Source organism: Anabrus simplex, chromosome 2 (genome assembly GCF_040414725.1).
Source record: "Anabrus simplex isolate iqAnaSimp1 chromosome 2, ASM4041472v1, whole genome shotgun sequence".
Lineage (NCBI taxonomy): Eukaryota > Metazoa > Arthropoda > Insecta > Orthoptera > Tettigoniidae > Anabrus > Anabrus simplex.
This window is the reverse complement of record NC_090266.1, coordinates 671,146,527-671,167,507: the sequence shown is the minus strand read 5'-3', so window position 1 is coordinate 671,167,507 and position 20,981 is coordinate 671,146,527. Positions and strand designations below refer to the sequence as shown.

The 20,981-nt window shown below is 38.8% G+C and overlaps 1 protein-coding gene across 4 annotated transcripts in view; it reads left to right on the top strand.

Moving 5' to 3' along the window:
* The window catches only part of LOC136863022 (actin nucleation-promoting factor WASL), a 227,098-nt gene extending 218,511 nt beyond the window's left edge, over positions 1 to 8,587 (top strand). For all 4 annotated transcript variants that reach the window (XM_067139337.2, XM_067139336.2, XM_067139333.2 and 1 more), the window contains one exon: positions 8,292 to 8,587. In XM_067139337.2, the coding sequence (XP_066995438.1) occupies positions 8,292 to 8,447 (156 nt within the window). In that variant the 3' untranslated portion in view covers positions 8,448 to 8,587. The remainder of the gene's footprint in view (positions 1 to 8,291) is intronic.
* Positions 8,588 to 20,981: the final 12,394 nt, after the last annotated feature.

Here is a 20,981-nt window from a genome sequence, read left to right as displayed (position 1 = left end):
GGCAAAAGATTGAAAAAGCAACAAATGAATAACATGCTGTGGGCATAAATTATTATTTCAGGTTCTGGCATTTTACTGAACTGTTAGCAATAATGATATAAAAATGATTTATTAAATTAAAATATCAGTGCCACTTAACACTTTTGATCTTAACATTGTAGCATCACTTTATACTGCCATTAGCATTGCACATTGTGAAAGACTCCAAAGTGCTGACAAAATTTGATGTTTCCATGCTGCTAGTGAAAATCCATGTTTCTTACTTTGCAGCACATTCAGGTCTAACAGTGGCACATGCCACTGTGTCATTGTTCACAGGCAAAATTCAAATTAATGGGAGAGATAGAAGAATGCAATTCAGAAACTTTTACTTTAATGACATGCTCATGGTTGAAAAGGTGGGTGCAGTTCCAGAATAATTAGATCCTATTTCATATAAGTATGTTTTTCTTTTAGAAAAAGAAAAAAGCCACATTAAACTGTGTTGATTGATTAATCTCTAATAAAGCTAACATTCAATCAGCCAATCGATACTATTTATGACATGTTTCGCCATATTTTGCGGGATTTTTTGGTACATAACTTGAATTCTTTAGATCAACATTGTAAATATTATTCAATGACTAGTACACTGCCGGAAAAAAAAATAATAATTAGTACACCTGGAAAGATGACACAAATTTTGATCTGATGACGGCAGATGCCACCTGGGGGATAGTAGATGTACTGATAGTGGTTTCAATATCGTCTGCCAACAGATAGCGTAGTGTCGTAGCTGCCAGAGTGCCATCTGCGCGTAACCTTTAATAGGGAATGTTTACAGTCATAAGGCTCAATGTGATGTAAACGTGTGAAGCAAACAGGTGCCATGCAACGGAGACAGACTCGTGCTTCCTACAGCCAACAGAGCAAGTTTGACAGTTGGTCAAATTGTGGCCTTCCGAGTGGCGGGGTGGTCCTTTCGAAGAATTGCCACACAAGTTGGACATGCAGCATCAGTTGTGCAACGATGCTGGTTGCAATGGTCACTTGAACACTTTCACACCCGTCGACGAGGTTCTGGACGTCCACGCAGCACAGACGTCCGTCAAGATTGTCGTATTGCAAGGGCAGCAGTGTCAGATTGTACAGCTACTACAGCACAGATAAGAGGGTTTATGGGCCCAGAAGTGTCAACACGAACTGTTGCCAAACGATTACTAGCAGTGGGACTATGGGCACGCACACCTTTAGTCCATCTTCCACTCACGCCACAGCATCGATATGCACGACTCGACTGGTGCCATCAGAGGATCACTTGAAAGATGGAAGGGCGGACCATGGTCTTCAGCGATGAAAGCAGATTCTGCCTGCATGCAAGTGATGGTCATTTGTGTGTACGACGTAGACCTTGCGAGAGCTGTCTCGTAGAGTGCATTCGTCTAAGACACACTGGCCCCACCCCAGACCATAAGGCAATAAGCTACAACTCTCGTTCACCTCTGGTGTTTGTGGAGGGAATGCTGATCAGCGCTCGGTATGTGCAGAATGTTGTAAGACCCGTTCCTTTGCCATTCTTGCAACAGAAAGGTGATGGGTTGTTCCAACAGGATAATGCTTTCCCAAACACTGTGTGTGCAGCTCAACGTGCTCTGCAAGACGTGCAGCAACTTCCCTGGCCAGCATGATCTCCTGACTTGTTTCCCATCGAGCACGTGTGGGATATGATGGGACGACAACTGACACGTGCTACTTGTCAACACACAACTCTTGCAGAACTACGTGAACCGGTCGAACAGACATCGAATAATGTATCCCAAGACAGTATTCACCATCTGTATGATAGAACGGATGCCAGAATCAACACCTGCATTGCCGCCCATAGAGGATACACCACGTAATAATATGGGTGTTCGGCATGGATCGACAGCTGGTACCTCGGTACCGCTTGAGCTATTGATCTGTAAATGTAATCATTCCATGTACTCCATATGCACTGTTTTAACAATGAATCTTGAATGAATTGGAAAATTCTAAGAAGGTGTACTAATTTTTATTTTTCCATCAGTGTATTTAAGCCTGTCTTCGACAGCCAAAATTACTGTGTGAAAAGTAATTTAAAATTTGAAATGAACATGTTAGCGCATCTTACAAAAAAAAATCTTACACAGGGTTGACAGTCATAATTACTGCAGTAGATGGTGTTGATGTTGCTACTTGCCCCAAGATGACTATGTAACCTCATGAATGAGAGACGTTTTACTGAGAAATAATCAAATGTGCGAAATTCCTTCTAGCCCATGGAATTACCTACAACGAAACGAAACATCCACCATTAAAATTTGTGGATGTCACTCCACAGATTCGGCAGCAAGAGTTTCGTCTCATGATTGTAGATAGAGGTACTGCAGTTTCATGTGCCAGAATGGTCAAGATATTTATAATTAATACTGTTAGGTTCTTCAATCTGTTGAAACTAATTTATTATTAAATGAAATTTAGAAAATTCCTGAAAACAAAACTCTAACTTTCGTTTTCTGTTTACTAATACACATAAAAATTTCTCCAACATTCCTAATGTCTCTCCATGTGTCTGGATAATAAAACCTTACAGTAAGTTTCCAGAACCCTTCATATATACCAAATTATAGTACAAAAAGTCTAACATACGAACATTATGGAATTTTCTACCGCTTTTGACTATCTAGATTTTGAGGTTAAACTTATACATAATACGTATTTGAGGCTATACAAATTTATACTACATATTTACAGGGAAACCCTGTACTAGTCATATTTAACATTTAATCCGCCAGTGGTCGCTAAGACAAAAGTAACGCGAGTGGTCGCGCGTTGAGCAAAATGCTCACGGTATGATATGACGTGTTTACATAATACATACCAACCTATTTCAAGCATAAATGTACAGGGTAACCGACGGGTATCTGACGTTTTTGGCATGGCTAGTACTCTCTCGGTAGGAGGAGTGGGGAGCGGAATTGTCAAGCAGGACACTCGCCATGCGTTGCCGTTTCAGTAGCTATGGAGCAGTGGTCATTTGAACATCATATGTTTGCGTACGACCCATTTGTGCAGAATGGCGGGTCTGTTATAACAGTGCAGCGACTTTTTCGTGTGCGTTTCAACCGTGGGCGTCGTGGTGCCATTCCCAGTCGCAACACAATTCTCAGTTGGGCTCATTACGAGTTTGAGTGCATGTTTACGTGCTGAGTGCTCAGGGCTACGCGTCACCGCGTCTCGCACACGCTCGATGTTTTCTGGTGTTCTTGCTGTCTTAGTCGGACCTGGTGGCGTCTTTTTAACAATAGATCCTGTTGTCCGTACATTATTAACTGACCACTGCTCCATAGCTACTGAAACAGCAACACATGGCGAGTGTCCTGCTTGACAATTCCGCTCCCCACTCCTCATACTGAGAGAGTACTAGCCATGCCAAAAACGTCACGTTTCCATCGGTCACCCTGTATTAACACATTAAATGAACATAAGAATAAATCTCAAATGGTCGTAAAGAATATTAAAATTTACAAATAAAATTACAAATAGTAATAAATCTCAGATGGTTATAACTGTATCTGGGATAAACAATTCCCAACTTTTTAAAGTAGTGTGTGCGTCTTTCGCAATGCCCTTTACACAAGGAGAATGAGTCACTACATTTTCGTATAAGTACATGAGCATGGATTTCTTCATGGTGGGTGTCTGCCCCACTTTGTCACCTTATTTTTCCCGATATAAACATTGTCACTAAAATGTTGTTCGCCAGCTACAGATTGCTCTCCAGGTTCTGTTCCATCAACAAGTTCTTCTGGCTCGGACTTTTCAGTATCCGTATTATGTTCGCTGTGTTCACTTTCACAGTCCGAGTCACTGTTTTCGCCCTCGAGTTGATCACTAGGAATTTCATCAAACCAAGCTAAAATGTAATGACTTGAAGACATCGTCACGCACTAATTATACAACACATTAATACAATAAGGTGCAAAGAACTGTTTCACCTATGAAACAACATACAACAATAGTGAAACTATCACACACACACACACACACACACACACACACAGAGAGAGAGAGAAATTAGCGCCAACTTGACTGGTCGCACGTAAAGCAAAATGCTCACCGTTGACGGTCGCTGATAATTCCCCACTCCCTCCCTCCCTGTCCCTTCTTTAGGTGACAGATGTGCATTTCAGTGCATCCATCCTTCTCACAAAACTGCAGTGCGAAGGTACAACAGGGCTCAAGTTCGAAACTATATGCTGTATAAAAGTGCAGGTGATTTTCAATTACCATGAACATTTTGCTCATATAGCGACCACTGGCGGGTTAATAAAAGATAATTTAGCAGTAAATAAACTATAATTAAAATATATTAAACATAATAATTGAAGGTTTTATGTTTGTTACGATGTCGTACCTACGACAGCTCTGTAATTGGCATTGTATCAGCTGGCTTTTTTACCATAACTTTTCGTTATGTCACGTTCCAGTGACATCAGCGACCTTTGTGGAATTGTAATTTATAATCATCATCATCATCATCATAATTTTGAATTGTTTTGAATCACTGAGGGGTTATTTAATGACCATTAATGACTTATATAATTTAACAAGTTTAAATTTTTGTACGTACCTGTTATGTGATTTAATTTATTATAGTACAGTTTGGGAAAGCTGGGCTGAGTGGCTCAGACGGTTGAGGCACTGGCCTTCTGATCCCAACTTGGCAGGTTCGATCCAGGCTCAGTCCGGTGGTATTTGAAGGTGCTCAAATACGTTAGCTTTGTGTCGGTAGATTTACTGGCATGTAAAAGAATGCCTGCAGGACTAAATTCCACCACCTCTGCCTCTCCAAAAACCGTAAAAGTAGTTAGTGAGACTTAAAGCAAATAACATTTTCAGTGATCACATGCACCTAAAAGATTTCCCATTCTTTAAATTAAATCACATAAAAGGAAAGCACAACATTTCAAACTCCAAAGTTATAACATTTCAACATTTATTAGAAGAGTGGACACAGATTTTAACATAAATGCTTTAACACTTCTTAATAATGTTCATTGATTCATAATATTTTAATTCAGTTGTTTCTTTTTCAGGTATATGTTAAATGTTTTCTTTCTCAAATATTTTCTAAATTGTATTTAATCATAAATTTTTTTGATGGATTGAAGAACCCAACAGTTATATATTAACTAAGTCTAAATGGAAAGGAAATGCCTTTTCACTACAACAAAGAATGGTCATTTCACTTATAGAAGATATTTTTCTCTAAACTTCAAATTTGATGATCATCATTGTACTATATTGTTCTTGTTACCCATCTTATACCAGATGCTAATTTCAGTAATAATAATAATAATAATAATAATAATAATAATAATAATAATAATAATAATAATAATAATAATAGTTTTATGTCCCACTAACTACTTTTATGGTTTTCGGAGACGCCGAGGTGGCAGTATTTAGTTTTGTAGGCGTTCTTTTATGTGCCAGTAGATCTACCGATACAAGGCTGTCGTATTTGAGCACCTTCAAATACCATTGGACTGAGCCGGGATCAAACCTGCCAAGTTGGGGTCAGAAGGCCAGTGCCCCAACCATCTGAGCCACTCAGCCTGGCGGTGCTAATTTCTGCCTTCTAAATATTTTCTTTGTATCTCTGTGGAAGACAGTGCAACTCAGAGCACGGCTAAATTAATGCATCACTCCAGTTAGGTCATTGTAGATCTAGCTGGCCATGTTAATACATGGAGCTGTGCAAAGCTGTGCATGTCAACCTGGTGAAGGTGATACAGTGACTTTGCTGAAAGAAATGTGTTTTTCTTTAACAAGTTCAGAAGTTTTGGTCATGAGTAGTTTGTTGTATTTTTTTTGTAATGGGGAAGTAATCAGCTACATCTGGTGGCTATTTCAACTCTTGGAACATTTTCTCAATATCACTGTAAAAGACAGGAGAAATAAGAATGTTATATAAATATAGGTAACTTAGGCTCAGATGTTGACATTGTAAATATTTAGAAATGCAAAAAATGACTGTATTAAATGGCCTAAAATTAAAAATATATATTATAGAATGTAAAAATGATATAATGAATCTTCAAAAAATCCTCAGAAAATACTAGGTTAGACAAACAAACCACATAATATAGGCCTTTAATACTGAGTTATGTTCTTTTAATTCACTTTAGTCTGAGTTGCACTGGACTACAAACATTACTCTTAGGTTATTGAAAATGAAGGATCTGAGGTTTGACACAGTTTTATATCCTGTATTTTCTTTCAGCACTTTTCTCAGTTTAAATGCAATAGCTGTACCAATTTTACCACAGGTGTTGTTAACACCAGACTCCAGCTGTTTAAGTAGTGAAATAGAAACTACCATTGCCTCACTTTTTTCCAGTGATGTGATAGCTGACTACAGTAATGCAAAGTTTGGTGTAATAAATGTCAAACTGCCCTCCATGTTTGGTTCAGAGAGCTTATCTTGGGCAGTCTGTTGAAGCAGCTTCCTGACAATCAAAACCCTGTACTTTTTTTACTACCTGAAAATTTTCACAATATACAAGCACGCATTTTTAACCTCGTGCTCTAGCATGTGATGGTAGTTGCATGATATCAGCTTCATATCCATATTGACAGTATCAGTTATACAATAATGTAGGTTTTAATACAGTCCTCCATATTCAATACAATGCTACCTCTTGTATGAGGGAGTCAAATTTTCATTTTTGACCATAAATGTTCGACCTTTGGTATGGGCCATCTTCAGTGGATTTGACTTTGGAAAGTACGTATGAATAGGAGGACTGTATTAAAACCTACATTATTGTATAATGTGGTAGTAGGTTGTGGTGGAAATGTGATGTCCAGAGCTTCTGCTTTGAATTATGTAACTCATGAGATTTTTTTTAAGAAAGCCTTTTTAATGTTTGCCACAAGCCTGTCTACACTGGGATAATTTGCTCATCTTTGTTTACAAACCCTGCCAAGCACATGACATGTACCATTTGAAAGTTAAGGGCCTTAATTGAATTAATGACCTGCTCAAACTATATGTGGTGCTCAGTTATGTATTCAGCTGAAATGTAGAAGAATATGATATATTTCAATAGGCCTATTTGATAAAAATAGTGCTCAGAATATTGTGTTAAATTGTTTTGAATCTTTTAATCTGAAATATTTAGACATTTTGTATGTTATATTTCTGTATGCTCTATCTGCCCAGATCAATCTCCAGTGAGATACAGTGGATTGAGTGCACTGTCTCTCCCTGTATGGGCTAGATCAAGTTTTTTTACTTTAAGTTTTCTGTCTGCTTTGTCCTTGGCTTTGATAGTATGAAGTGACTGAGGTATGAACGATGCTAGTCATACCATTCATTATGCAGTCAGTCAGTCAGTCAGTCAGTCAGTCAGTCTGTGTAATGAATGGTGTGAAAGTGTTGTTCATAGGTTCAGTTGGTGTATACATTTCGGTGGGTTTGGCAGAATGACAGCTTCTTCTGGCTCACTGAGGGAAGTGATGGGAAACTACCTCGCTCTTCATTTCCCTAGTACACCTCTTCATTGACACCTAGACTACTTATGACAGCTGGTGGTGGATCTGTTGAGGTTCCAGCTAGCTTTGGGCTGAAGATTTAACATACTATACATATGCTCTAAGCTAAAATGGTTAATTTCTGAGCAGAACTGTTAGTGTAGCAATGTTAGTTTTCTAGAATTCTCTGTCACACGTGTTACTAGTATTAGTATTGTAATTGCTATTAGGCCTGCATAAACTTATGACATGTACTTTATGATGCATATACCATATTATTAAATAACTTTATTTACCACTTTACACCTTCTTGTCTTACTTTTACCACTTTTTTAAACCACCATTTAAGTACTTTTTCCACTGGTAATGAAGCATTTTATTCACCATATTCTCAGGTCTCTAGAAAGGAGGTACTCTTCTGTTTGTTTGGCTGTTGTAGACTCTGTCCTGTTTTGGGTAGCTTGGCAGGATCTTATATGTGGCCGCAACTGGGGAGATTTCAATTGTTTACATAAGTTTTATCATGCATCACCAATGCAACTATGATAATGGCATCTAAATTCTAGAATACCCCACACTATCCATTTAGTTGTTGATTTTTTCAATTCCATAAGAACATATTTTTAGTGCTGATGATTGATATAACTTCTAAGCAGCAAAGGTTTTAATTATCTTGTGTTTTATCTTTTTGTTGTTTTTGTTGAATATGTTGAGATCCCATATTACAACATTAATTTATATGTTTATAGGTTCAGCAAAAAGCAAAACCTGCTCCAAGTTCCACTCCTCAGAATGGCCTTGCAGGTGCTCTGGCTAGAGCCTTGGCAGAACGATCACGTGTCATCCATTCTGATAGCAGTGCTTCAAGTGATGATGATGAAGAAGATGATGAGTGGGAGGACTAGTTTATTGTTGAAATTTGAAACCTGAATTATTTAGTTGTCATATTCATAATTGTTTGTATATTTATGAAGAGAAATGCTTCCTATTTTAATATACCTAATATCTACTTTATAAAGTATGTATACAAATAAATGTTGCTGTTTACACTAATGTTGTGCCATGTTTTATTTCTGTTACAAGTAATGAACTTCATTCTGGTTCTGTATTGACTTTTGATATCCAAGATAAAATTCTAACAAGAATTTAATTGTATTAAGTCCACCTATTCAATACAAATTTGCCATTTAATAAATGGTTTCTCTAAAAAGCTACATGGGACATGTGTCAACCTAGCCTAGAGGTCATCTTCAGCTTAAAATAACACAAGGATGAAAAACATACAAAAACAGTGATACGTAAAAAACTTAATGATATAAAATATAATCAGCAATTGCAATAAAAATCCATTTTTAGAATATTCATAGCTTCAATCTTGTAAGACAAATCTATTTGTAACAGGAGTGGGTCCAACCGTGTTTACCACGACTATTGATTGTCTGGAGGAACACTTTAAAATTATGAAGACTGTCAAATGTTATGTTTGGAAAATTCTAAATTCCCATGGAGGGAATTAGATATTTTTCACCAATAGAGCATGTCAAAAACATATCGGATGTAAGGCTTTTCAGGCGTCTGCTCTATTAACCAGCGTTTCGTCTTAGGTCTGACACTAGACTCTAGACTATACAAGCACAGGGCTGGAGAAAAGAGGAAGTGAGTAATGTTTTGCGACTTTTCATTAACTTTCATTGTCCGACTTGTTGGCTGAATGGTCAGCGTACTCGCCTTCGGTTCAGAAGGTCCCGGGTTCGATTCTCAGCCGGGTCTGGGATTTTAATCTTCATTGGTTAATTCCAGTGGCTCGGAGGCTGGGTGTTTGTGCTGTCCCCAAAATCCCTGCAACTCACACATCACACCTAACACTATCCTCCACCACAATAACATGCAGTTACCTACACATGGCAGATGCCGCCCACCCTCATCGGAGGGTCTGCCTTACAAGGGCTGCACTCGGCTAGAAATAGCAACACAAAATTATTATTATTATCATTAACTTTTATTTCTGTTAGGTCATCAGCCCAGAGTCTGGTTGAATCCTCAAATAGCACCACCAAATGCTATGCAATAGGGAACATGCATGATCCGGGGTTTTAATTAAAAATATGCTAATCTGATTCAAACTTTCATGCAGAATTCAAAAATGTGATCAGAATGTACAAATAATAACTCCAAACATGATAAAAATCTACGAAAATGTCACGTCACGCAAGTACGCGATCTCATTGGTCTGACGTCATCGTACAGGTTGACTGAATTAGCAGACGAAATAACACATAGTGAGCTGTGAGAAGCAGGATACACTTCGCGTATTTCTACTTTACGTTAGTGTCTATTATGGTTAAATTCGAGGTCTATACATTGGATAATAATCTGAGTGGTATATTTTAGACTTAAAATGAATCCTGCGCAGACAGTGAGGCAGAAAACGTATAAATGGTGTAGAGTTCCGATGTGCAATAGCACATCGCATACCATACCAAACAAATTGTTTATAAATGTTCCAAAGACGCTAAAACTAGGGAGAAATGGATTTTGGCGAGCCGGAGAAATGCTGGTGATATATCGGAAAAGTCTACAGTTTATTTTTTCGAAGATTTTAACGTAAGATGAATTTGAATTTTCAAATCACTTTTCCATGTCAGCTGTTCTAGTGGTAAAACTTTAAATTTTAATGTATGATGCTTTATTTAAATGCTTCAATTACATCCTATGTTTTGAGTGATCCATGTCAAGATAATAAATCAAAGGGGTTATGAACCATTTTGACAGCTCTAATTCTACCAATATATCTTGGCATGGGACAGTTATGTATGTCTTTATTGAAGAGCTTAATTGGTAAAGAAATTTAGGCTATATCTAAATACTCTATAATATAACAAAGAATAGGCATGTACATCATGAAAGGAAACAACGTGAATTTAACAAATGTATAACTCTACACAAAACCAATGCTTGTCTGTTGGGGTCTTATAAGTTAACAATGCTCAATTATAATAATTATCATAATATTAATGAAATAAATAACATAATTGCACACAGGTGAAAATACTGATGTAGGTGTTTAAAATATTATCCAACTTATCCTAAGTTTTAGGTTATACAAGCCAAGTCAATAAACCGAAGGGTAAAAATACCGCGCGAGTTGGCCGTGCGGTTAGGAGCGCGCAGCTGTGAGCTCGCATCCGGGAGATAGTGGGTTTTGAACCCCACTGCCGGCAGCCCTGAAGATGGTTTTCCGTGGTTTCCCATTTTCACACCAGGCAAATGCTGAGGCTGTACCTAAGGCCACGGCCGCTTTGTTCCCATTCCTAGGCCTTCCCTGTCCCATCGTCGCCATAAGACCTATATGTGACGGTGTGACGTAAAGCAAACAGAAAAAAAAAAAGTAAAAGTCACAGCATCCAAAGACATTCCTGTATTGAGTGACTAAAATGTCACCAGGACACTTATCTTTCCTGATATGCTCAGCTTGTTAAAAGCCAAATGTAATTAATGTTATTGGCTTCACGCCCCGCTAACTACTTCTACGATTTTCGGAGACGCCGATGTGCAGGAATTTAGTCCTGCAGGAGTTCTTTTACGTGCCAGTAAATCTACCGACACGAGGCTGACGTATTTGAGCACCTTCAACTACCACCGGACTGAACCAGGATCGAACCTGCCAAGTTGGGGTCAGAAGGCCAGCACCTCAACAGTCTGAACCACTCAGCCCGACTTGTGAAAACTAGATGAAGTCATATTTATCTTTATCATGTTTAACTTTTTCCCTCCACAAAGATATTTAATTCTCTTTCATGGGCCCCGGAAGTGGGTAGGCCAGTTGTCCCAACCATAAATATATATTTTTTGGGGGAATGATAGATTATAGCCCTATAGTACTATGATATTTCTTTCTTTCCTGCTTTCTTTCTTTCTTTCTTAATCAGTTTATCCTTCAGGGTTGGTTTTCTCTCGGACTCAGCGAGGGATTTCACCTCTACCACTTCAAGGGCAGTGTCCTGGAACGTGAGACTTTAAGTATGGTGATGAAACTGGTGAGGAGGGCCATTACCTCGCCCAGGCGGCCTCACCTGTTATGCTCAACAGGGGCGTTGTTGGAGGATGGGAGGATCGGAAGGGATAGACAAGGAAGAGGGAAGGAAATGGCCGTGGCCTTAGGTGCCTGGAGGAGAAGTAGGAAAATATGAAAAACCTCTTCGAGGATGGCTGAGGTGGGATTCGAAACCCTTCTACTCAGTTGACCTCCCGAGGCTTAGTTTACCCCGTTCCAGCCCTCGTACTATTTGTTTTCAACTTTCATGGCAGAGCCGGGAATCGAAACCGGGCCTCCGGGAGTGGCAGCTAATCACATTAACCACTACACCACAGAGGCGGACTAGTACTATAATACTACCTATATGTTTATGTTAGTGCTAAAATCCGATTTCTTACTTTACTAATGCTGAAAGCCCGAAAATGTAATGTTATTCTTTAATAGGGGAATCAGTCTAGAAGGAAATGTTGAAAGTGATGTGATATCTATCCAGGTTCGTTGTTATCCTAATACTATGGGTTACAGTACATTGCACGTATATAAAAGACGCCACTTACAAACTTGCTTGTTATCCGCGAATTTCTGCGGCCACAAAAGTCACATTTTTCAAGAATGATGACATCTACACATGGTAGATTGTCTGACTGTGCTGTTTTGAACCTTTCTTCTGTCATTTCGAAGTTATTCGCGATCATGAATAATAAACAATCGGCTTTTAGCAACGGCTGATGCACAACGGCTGGTAGAGCTGCGTGCGGTACTGGATCGTGACGTCACAGCGCGCCGCTTACGTCAGAGGCCGTTTCACTCGCCTTGCGGAAAGGCACTATTAAATATTTTTTTAATGGTAGAAAACAAGGCAACATACCACAATGTAATACGTTTACGTACTATTTCATTCGTGTACTTTTCAAAAAAAATATTTTTGAAAATGATGCATGTTCCCAATTATAGTGAAACAGCAAAAACCAATGGCAGAGACCAAATGAGGTGTACTAGGCAAGATGAGGAGTGAGGTAGTTTGCCATTGCTTTCCTCACTGGGCCAGAATGTGCCACTGCAGCACGACTGATCCTATGAGCAACACCTTTTATAACACTCTGACACTATTTGTGCTCCGAATGTCATTATTCAGCACCACCTATACCCCAGTAAGTTCCTTATTGTCATAGCCATGAATGAGACTGGGACTTCAGTGGAAGCTACACTTTGCTCTGGTCTGTGCCGAGAGACGGATACAAAAGTACTGCATCCATCAAGAAATGGCAACAGGCCGGAACTTTTATTTCAACCTTTTTTTTTTTTCACACTCTGCTTTTTGGTTTCACTTTTAGATCCTGGTTATACTTTTATTCTCCGTTGAAGCAATTTACGGGTTTCAAAATTTCAGTCCATTCCAGAAGCATGACAAACAGATAGCATTTAACAGAGTTCATAATTTTAAAGGATTCCTCCAGCCAATCAATAGTTATGGTAAATACAGTTCGACCCACACCTGTTACAACTAGACTGAATCTATGAATATTTTAAACATGGATTTTTATTGCAAGTTCTTTACGTATCACTGTTTTTGCATGTTTTTTTTCATCCTTGTGTTATTTTAAGCTGAAGATGACTTCTAGGCTAGGCCAGAACATGTCCTACTATGTAGCTTTTTAGAGAGTATTTATTAAATGTCAAATTTGTATTGAATAGGTGAACTTAATACAATTAAATTCTTGTTAGAACTTTGTCTTAGATATGTTTTATTTCAGTCACTTGAATAGTTGGCTGTGTAGTTTATTCTTCTCAAATCATAGTACATCATGTCCTAAGTAAAAGCTTGTATTACTTGTGGTTCTTTTGTCTCACATTTTATACCGAACACTTGGTTTATCATCTCTGCTGTTTAATTACCTCTAACATGAATGTGCCTTGTAGAACCTCACCCTGTTAGTAGCAAAAGAAAGCAAAGCCATCTCTGTACACATAAATACGTTCCACTCGACTGTTACCAATCAGATTTTAAGAAAAACTTAGTACCATGACAGCTCTGCTGAAAGTGTCAGATGACATTATATATGCAATGGACAACAAACAAGTGACAATACTTTTTATTTTAGATTTCAGTAGTGTTAACACTGTCGATACAAGATTGCTTATTTCCAAATTACAGTCCTAAAACTTTAGCCAGAGAGTGCTGGAATTGTTCTATTCTTACCTTAAAAACCACTGGCAGTGTTTAGTTGTAAATAATAATAATAATAATAATAATAATAATAATAATAATAATTCAACGTGGCAGACAAAAAATATTGGTGTCACACAAGGGTCCTGGGTCCTCCCCTGTTCACTTTATATATAAATGATTCAGGTCAATTAAGCACTGCAAGTATCATCTTTATGCTGATGATATGGAAATTTATTACCTCACTAGAACTAACAGTACACAACAAGCAATGTGTAATGTAAATGCTGACCTTGAACTAATTAATGACTATTCAGTTAAAAATAACCTTAAATGAAACCTGCTTAAAACACATGCCATTATCATCGGTACATCAAAGAATCTTCATATTTTAAAACAAAATTGCATTCCTTCCAATTTTTAAATAATACTGTTATACCTTACTGTGTATCAGCTACTAACCTTAGAGTTATTATAACAGAAACTCTAAATTGGTCAGCGCAAGTTATGAATATTTGTGTAAAGGTGTATTGTGACTTTCGCCCCTTGAAATGGTTCAGAAATATATTCCCTCGATCACTAAAAATTCACCTTGTTCAGTCATTAATTCCCATTTTCGAATACTGTAATATAATTCTTACAGATATAACAAACGAATAAGCTTGAAGCTACAACGCACTCAATATGCTTGCCTTATATATGCTATGGACTTACGGTATGACACTCGAGTTTCTCCCTACTATAAACAATATTATCTTGGCTACAACTTGACGACAGTCATAAACTACATTCAACTACTCTTGTGTACACAGTGCTTTCGGAAGATATCCCTGCTTACCTCTCCAGCAATTTTCATCACATTAGTTCTTTACATCTCCATGACACTCGCTCAGTGTTCACCGAACAACCACATACCATCGATGATTCACTATCACCGCCTCGGCATGGTAAAATGCTCTCCCCCAAAGACATCAACGAAGCTGCATCAAAAAGTATATTTAAAACCTCTTACTAGCAGTTCCTCGTTAAATGCTTCCAGCAACGTACCTGTATGAGTGGAACAAGTGATTGTATGTGAAAATGATGTTATGAGATTATTGTACACTTAAAGAAAATATTGGGTTAATACGATAACTGAAATTCAGTTTAGTTCTCGGGTAGTAGTAAATTAGCTGAAGTCTGTAATTTTCATCCTAACTAGATTGATTAAGCTCTTTTTCTGACTTAATTACTTTCTGACTTAACAGTGTATATCAACAATTTAATTAAATTAAAAGTATCGCTATCTACCAATTAGAAGTAAACATAGTAGTAATTACAGTATTTAAATCTAGTACTGCAAGAAATAGTTACTTTTTACATAATATTTTTATGATTAGGATTTTTACTTTTGCATTTCTTTGAGTTGTTGCATTGAAGTTAGTATTTTTCAAATCTGTAATATGGAGGCAGTTCATTTTTTTCGCGAGCATGTGTGTGCGCATGCGCGCGTGTGTGTGTATTTTCATATTTTTGTCTTAAATATTAGTGTTATTTGTAGTTCTTCGTATTTTAATTTTGTTAGTTTCATAGTACAGGGTCTTTCACTCACAGTGGGGCTGGTTGCCACAGCACAGCGCAGCAGGTAGATGGGCCAGCTGAAGGTCAGACAAGCACAAGGCATGTTGCTGAGCTTGGGGCCGGGAGAGCACCCGTATGAATCACATGTAAATAACAAACACACATAATAATGCAAAGTCAAAGTAAAATAATTTCTCACCTTGTCACAGAAGATGTTGAAAATGTCCTCCACCTGCATCTACACATTTCTGGCTTCATCTAAGAAAATTTTAATTCATACGCATTAGTTCATCTACCAAGATAGCCTCAATTTCTCTCATGGTATTTTGTTTGAGTTCATCTAGACCAGGGCCATCCAGTCAATGCGCTCCGAGAGTGCGCCTGCACTCGGGGAGCACTGGGCAGTCAGACTAGCGCTCCTTCCCCTACCACCACTACAGTGTGGCAGCGAGGAGACCTGAGACAGACGGATGACATTCGGACCACGCTGAGTAGATACGTACGCACAGTCATGCGGCCGACGGCTTTTGTGGGTTTGTTGACATCATATTGATAGGGCTGTTTTGCCATAACACATATACTGCATATACAAATCGAAAGGTACTCCGATGTATGGAATATGCAGGAAACAAAATCAAGTGTTATGTAAAGAATAATGTGAATTATTCAAAACAAATTTGAACATATCCGATTGAGTTTTGCTCAGTCGTTTTTATGAACTTTTAGTTTTGGAGCAAACAGTCTTCTCCAAATTGGGTACAATATTTCTGAACACAGCTATTCTTAAACAATTGCGCAAGTTTCTATCGCTCATCGTTGCAGGATGTTTACTTTTGGTAAGCTTAAGAACCAAAAAGAAATGCTCACAAATGTACGTTGAGCCGAACATTAACAGAACTTTTCATGCATGTTTATACAAAAGGGGGTATTCTTGCAGAAAGCCACTGTAAAATTCTCCTAAACTTCGTGACATTAGAAAGTGGTCTTTAAGAAGAACATTGCACTGCAGTTCACTCAACTCTTAATTGTACAGCACTGTCTGCTCTAAGAGAAAATGGTCGAACAAATACATCTAACACCGCTTGGAGTTCTGATAATTCCTAAAATCTCTTTTCAAACTCTTCTTGTAATTGGCGAATTACCTACAAGTACTCATCAAAGTCGACACCTTCTTTCACTGTTTCAAGCAATGGAAAATGTCCTGTGTTCCTTGCACGCAACTGGTTTTCCCACAAAATCAACTTTCTTTAGAACACTTGAATTTTTTCCAGCAAATCGCCTTGAAGCGAAGTGTTCAAGGTATTCAGATGGGCATTAATGTCACTTGAAAGTGTCAAGTCCACCACCCACTTAGGATCGCGTAAAAGAACTTCAGGCTGCCCTTTCATGTCACAAAAGGTATCTCTAGGGTTCCGCAAGCAAAAAACACAATGAAGTACCTTTGCCTTGCTCAGCCACCTTACTTCTGCTTGTTACGATATATCTGGATACTCCGCTTCGATGTCATCCAAGAACTCTCCATGGGAGAAAATTTACCATTCGCACTACTGTTCCCATTACGTCTTTAAGCTTGGCGACTTTTGCACATATTGCCTCCTGGTGTATCAAGCAATGGATCGCTGCCATTAGGGTACTACCACTCTCAGCAATTTTTAATTTTACATCGCTGAGGAACTCCGTACGTAGACCACGTAGAGCAGGAGCTCCATCCATCGCTACACTCTTCAACCGCTCCCATTTTAATCCCATTGACTCAAAAACACCCTCCACAGCTTGGAAAATATCGAAACCGTAGTGGTGTCTTTGAGAACTACCAAGTCTTAGGTGACCCGCAGATCGTCATGCACCCCTTGAATGAAAATAACGAGCTGAGCTGTGTCCGCAAAGTTGGTTGATTCGTCGAGGGCGATGGAAAAGGATACAAAATTTGCTGCCTTCTCCATTAATTGCTGTTCCATATCAACGGCCGTATCGTCTATTCTGCGAGCCACACTTTGAGGAGAAAGAGAGATTTTGTCAAATTTCTCAACTAGCTCCTTAGGACAAATACATGCCGCCGCATCCATTAGGCACTCCTTGATTAAATTATGTTCCATGAAGGATTTCCCAGCTTTGGCAATTCGCATCGAACATTTTGTAGCTTGCCCGTAAAATGGGTCCACCAACCTCACTCTCCGCAATCTCCTGTCAGACAAAAATATGACAAGTCACAATGTTAGTGTTCTTCAGATAATTCAATCATTTCTTCATTCCTGTTTGTAAACAAGCATTTTAAAATTACAACAATAATACTTACAGAATAGTGCTGCTTGAAATTTTCTTTCAATAATTCTTCCAACTTCAGTTGGCGTCTGTCAAATCACCGTAATCATCCCTGTAGTGTGCACTGTAGTGCCATTCCAAATTGTGTTTTTTAAACGCATGAAATCTCAGTGGCACACTAAATATTTGGCATGCCCTTTATAAGTTGTACCGAAAAATGAAATTTCCCATGCTGCTGCTTCACCTCTCCTTTTTTTATGATGTTCAGTCATGACAACTGCGAAACTGATTTAGTTACACACTGTCAACAAAGCGCATTGGACCAGACCAGCGACTGATGGATCGGTAGCTCGCTTGAGAGCAGCGGGCAGACCGCTCGCTCAGCCAGCCAAGCTCCTCTCACCACTACCGCAACTACCTTCCCCCAAAGCGCTCAGAGCACGGCCAGAGCGCTGTTTGGATGGCCCTGATCTAGACTGTAAGGGTTTGTTACATAAACCTTATTTTTCAATTTTCTCCATAAATAAAAATCGCAAACTGTAAGATCTGGGGATGTTGCGGGCCACAATGGTTTACTAATTACCCTGTTGTCAAAAATTTCCTCAATTAAACTAAATGAATCGTTAGCCTATGCACGGTTGCCAAGTCTTGCTGGAAATATCCACATTGGCATTTATTGTCCGTCGACTGTTAAAGAATGGTACGAGAATGTCATTCGTATATCTCTGCCCAGTGATTGTGGTTTCAGAACCTATAGGCCGTATTATCCTGTCTGCAGTTACTGCCGCCAAAACTCCCTTTTTCACACTCTAGATGAACTCACAATATCACGAGAGAAATTGAGGCTATCTCGGTAGATCGACTAATGTGTATGAATGAAAATTATTATTATTAATAATAATAATAATGTTATCAAAAAAGGCTTTCACGGCCGCAGATCTTATCACAGCAATAGAACCAGATTTTGGGTGGTTAGGCCGTGTGCATTATGCAGAGTTTCGTCCAGACGTGCCATTTGGACTCATCAGCTGGAATGGCACGCCCCTCCAGGACTCTGCTTAGCAGTGTCAGACCAAACTGTGTGGCCCCGCCGTGTTAGCAAATCAAGTTTGCTAACCTGCTAAAGGAGAAATGACTTCTCCGTTTAAAAAATGCTCCCCCATTGGAGATACAATATCAAAAAAGGCTTTCACGGCCGCAGATCTTATAATCACAGCAATAGAACCAGATTTTGGGTGGTTAGGCCGTGTGCATTATGCAGAGTTTCATCCAGACGTGCCATTTGGACTCATCAGCTGGAATGGCACGCCCCTCCAGGACTCTGCTTAGCAGTGGCAGACCAAACTGTGTGGCCCCGCCGTGTTAGCAAATCAAGTTTGCTAACCTGCTAAAGGAGAAATGACTTCTCCATTTAAAAAATGCTCCCCCATTGGAGATACAATATCAAAAAAGGCTTTCACGGCTGCAGATCTTATAATCACAGCAATAGAACCAGATTTTGGGTGGTTAGGCTGTGTGCATTATGCAGAGTTTCGTCCAGACGTTCCATTTGGACTCATTAGCTGGAATGGCACGCCCCTCCAGGACTCTGCTTAGCAGTGGCAGACCAAACTGTGTGGCCCCGCTGTGTTAAGCAGAGTCCTGGAGGGGCGTGCCATTCCAGCTGATGAGTCCAAATGGCACGTCTGGACGAAACTCTGCATAATGCACACGGCCTAACCACCCAAAATCTGGTTCTATTGCTGTGATTATAAGATCTGCGGCCGTGAAAGCCTTTTTTGATATTGTATCTCCAATGGGGGAGCATTTTTTAAATGGAGAAGTCATTTCTCCTTTAGCAGGTTAGCAAACTTGATTTGCTAACACGGCGGGGCCACACAGTTTGGTCTGCCACTGCTAAGCAGAGGCCTGGAGGGGCGTGCCATTCCAGCTGATGAGTCCAAATGGCACGTCTGGACGAAACTCTGCATAATGCACACGGCCTACCCACCCAAAATCTGGATCTATTGCTGTGATTATAATAATAATGTTATTTGCTTTACATCCCACTAACTACTTTTACAGTTTCTGGAGACGCTGAGGTGCCTGAATTTAGTCCTGCAGGAGTTCTTTTATGTGCAGGTAAATCTACCAACACGAGGTTGACATATTTTAGCACCTTCAAATACCACCGGACTGAGCCAGGATCAGAAGTGTCAAGTTAGGGTCAGAAGGCCACGGCCTCAACCGTTTGAGCCACTCAGCCTGGCTGAATGAAAATTTCCTTAGATGAAGCTAGAAATGTGACAAGGTGAGAAATTATTTTACTTTGATTATGCGTTATTATGTGTGCTTGTTATTTACATGCAATTCATATGGGCACTCTCCCGGCTCAAAGCTCAGAGAGTTGCCATGTGCTCGTCTGACCTTCAGCTCGCCCATCCACCCGCTGCGCTGCACCGGCCCCACTTTGAGTGAATGACCCTGTATTAATAAGTAATATGTGTGTGATTAAATGTAAGAAAGGGCCAGGAGCCCTAACTTCACCACAGATAACATGAAGGCCATTGGGTAAAGTCTTCAACTATCCATGACCTTGGCATTAAATGGGATAGAGCGGCTTGCTCTATGCTTGGCCGGCTTTGGCTCCTGATACCAACTTATATTGTGTTATTTTATTAAGAAGGAAGCCATACTTTCCAGTGAGACTCGGTTAAATGTAACTTGGAGCTTTTCAGTCTGTTGAACACAAATTAAATACAGCTATTACCCTATAACATACCTGTAAGAAAAACACATTATTAAACAAGGAAAAGAAACACACACTATTAAACCAAATTCATTAATTCGTTGTTCATGAAGTCATGAATTGATATTTTGGTCATTTTGGTAAAATTTTAATGACTGAAATTGAAAGGATTGTGTTTCTTTTTTCTTATCACAAAGTTATTCCGTTGAATTCGAACAATTTATCACTGTAATAATGCTTTGTTTGCCCATTGTAATTTTACATTTAAATTCCATTTTTCTCCCATAATATTCTGCCAAATGTAACAAAATTTGTATGGTATATATATCACAGCTATATAAAGAAACTTGCGTATGGAATTTTTGATTGCAGAATTTTTTCAAGTAGTAAGGATTTTTAAGTCCAAAATTTTAGAACATAAAAATTACACAAACATTAGTATGATATATCTCCTTATATAAATTATGTACAGAAAAATCGATATGTAGTGCTTTTAAAAGAAGTTTTAACTACCTAATTACGAATTTACATTAACATGTCAGATATATTTCATGAAAAAAGTGGAATTAATTTTTTTTTTTTAATTTGGAAAAACTATTAATTGTATGTATGACAGAACTGTTTGTGATATCTCTACTTTCATGTGTTTCGTTAAAATCCATGCATTAGGTAAATATATCTATATA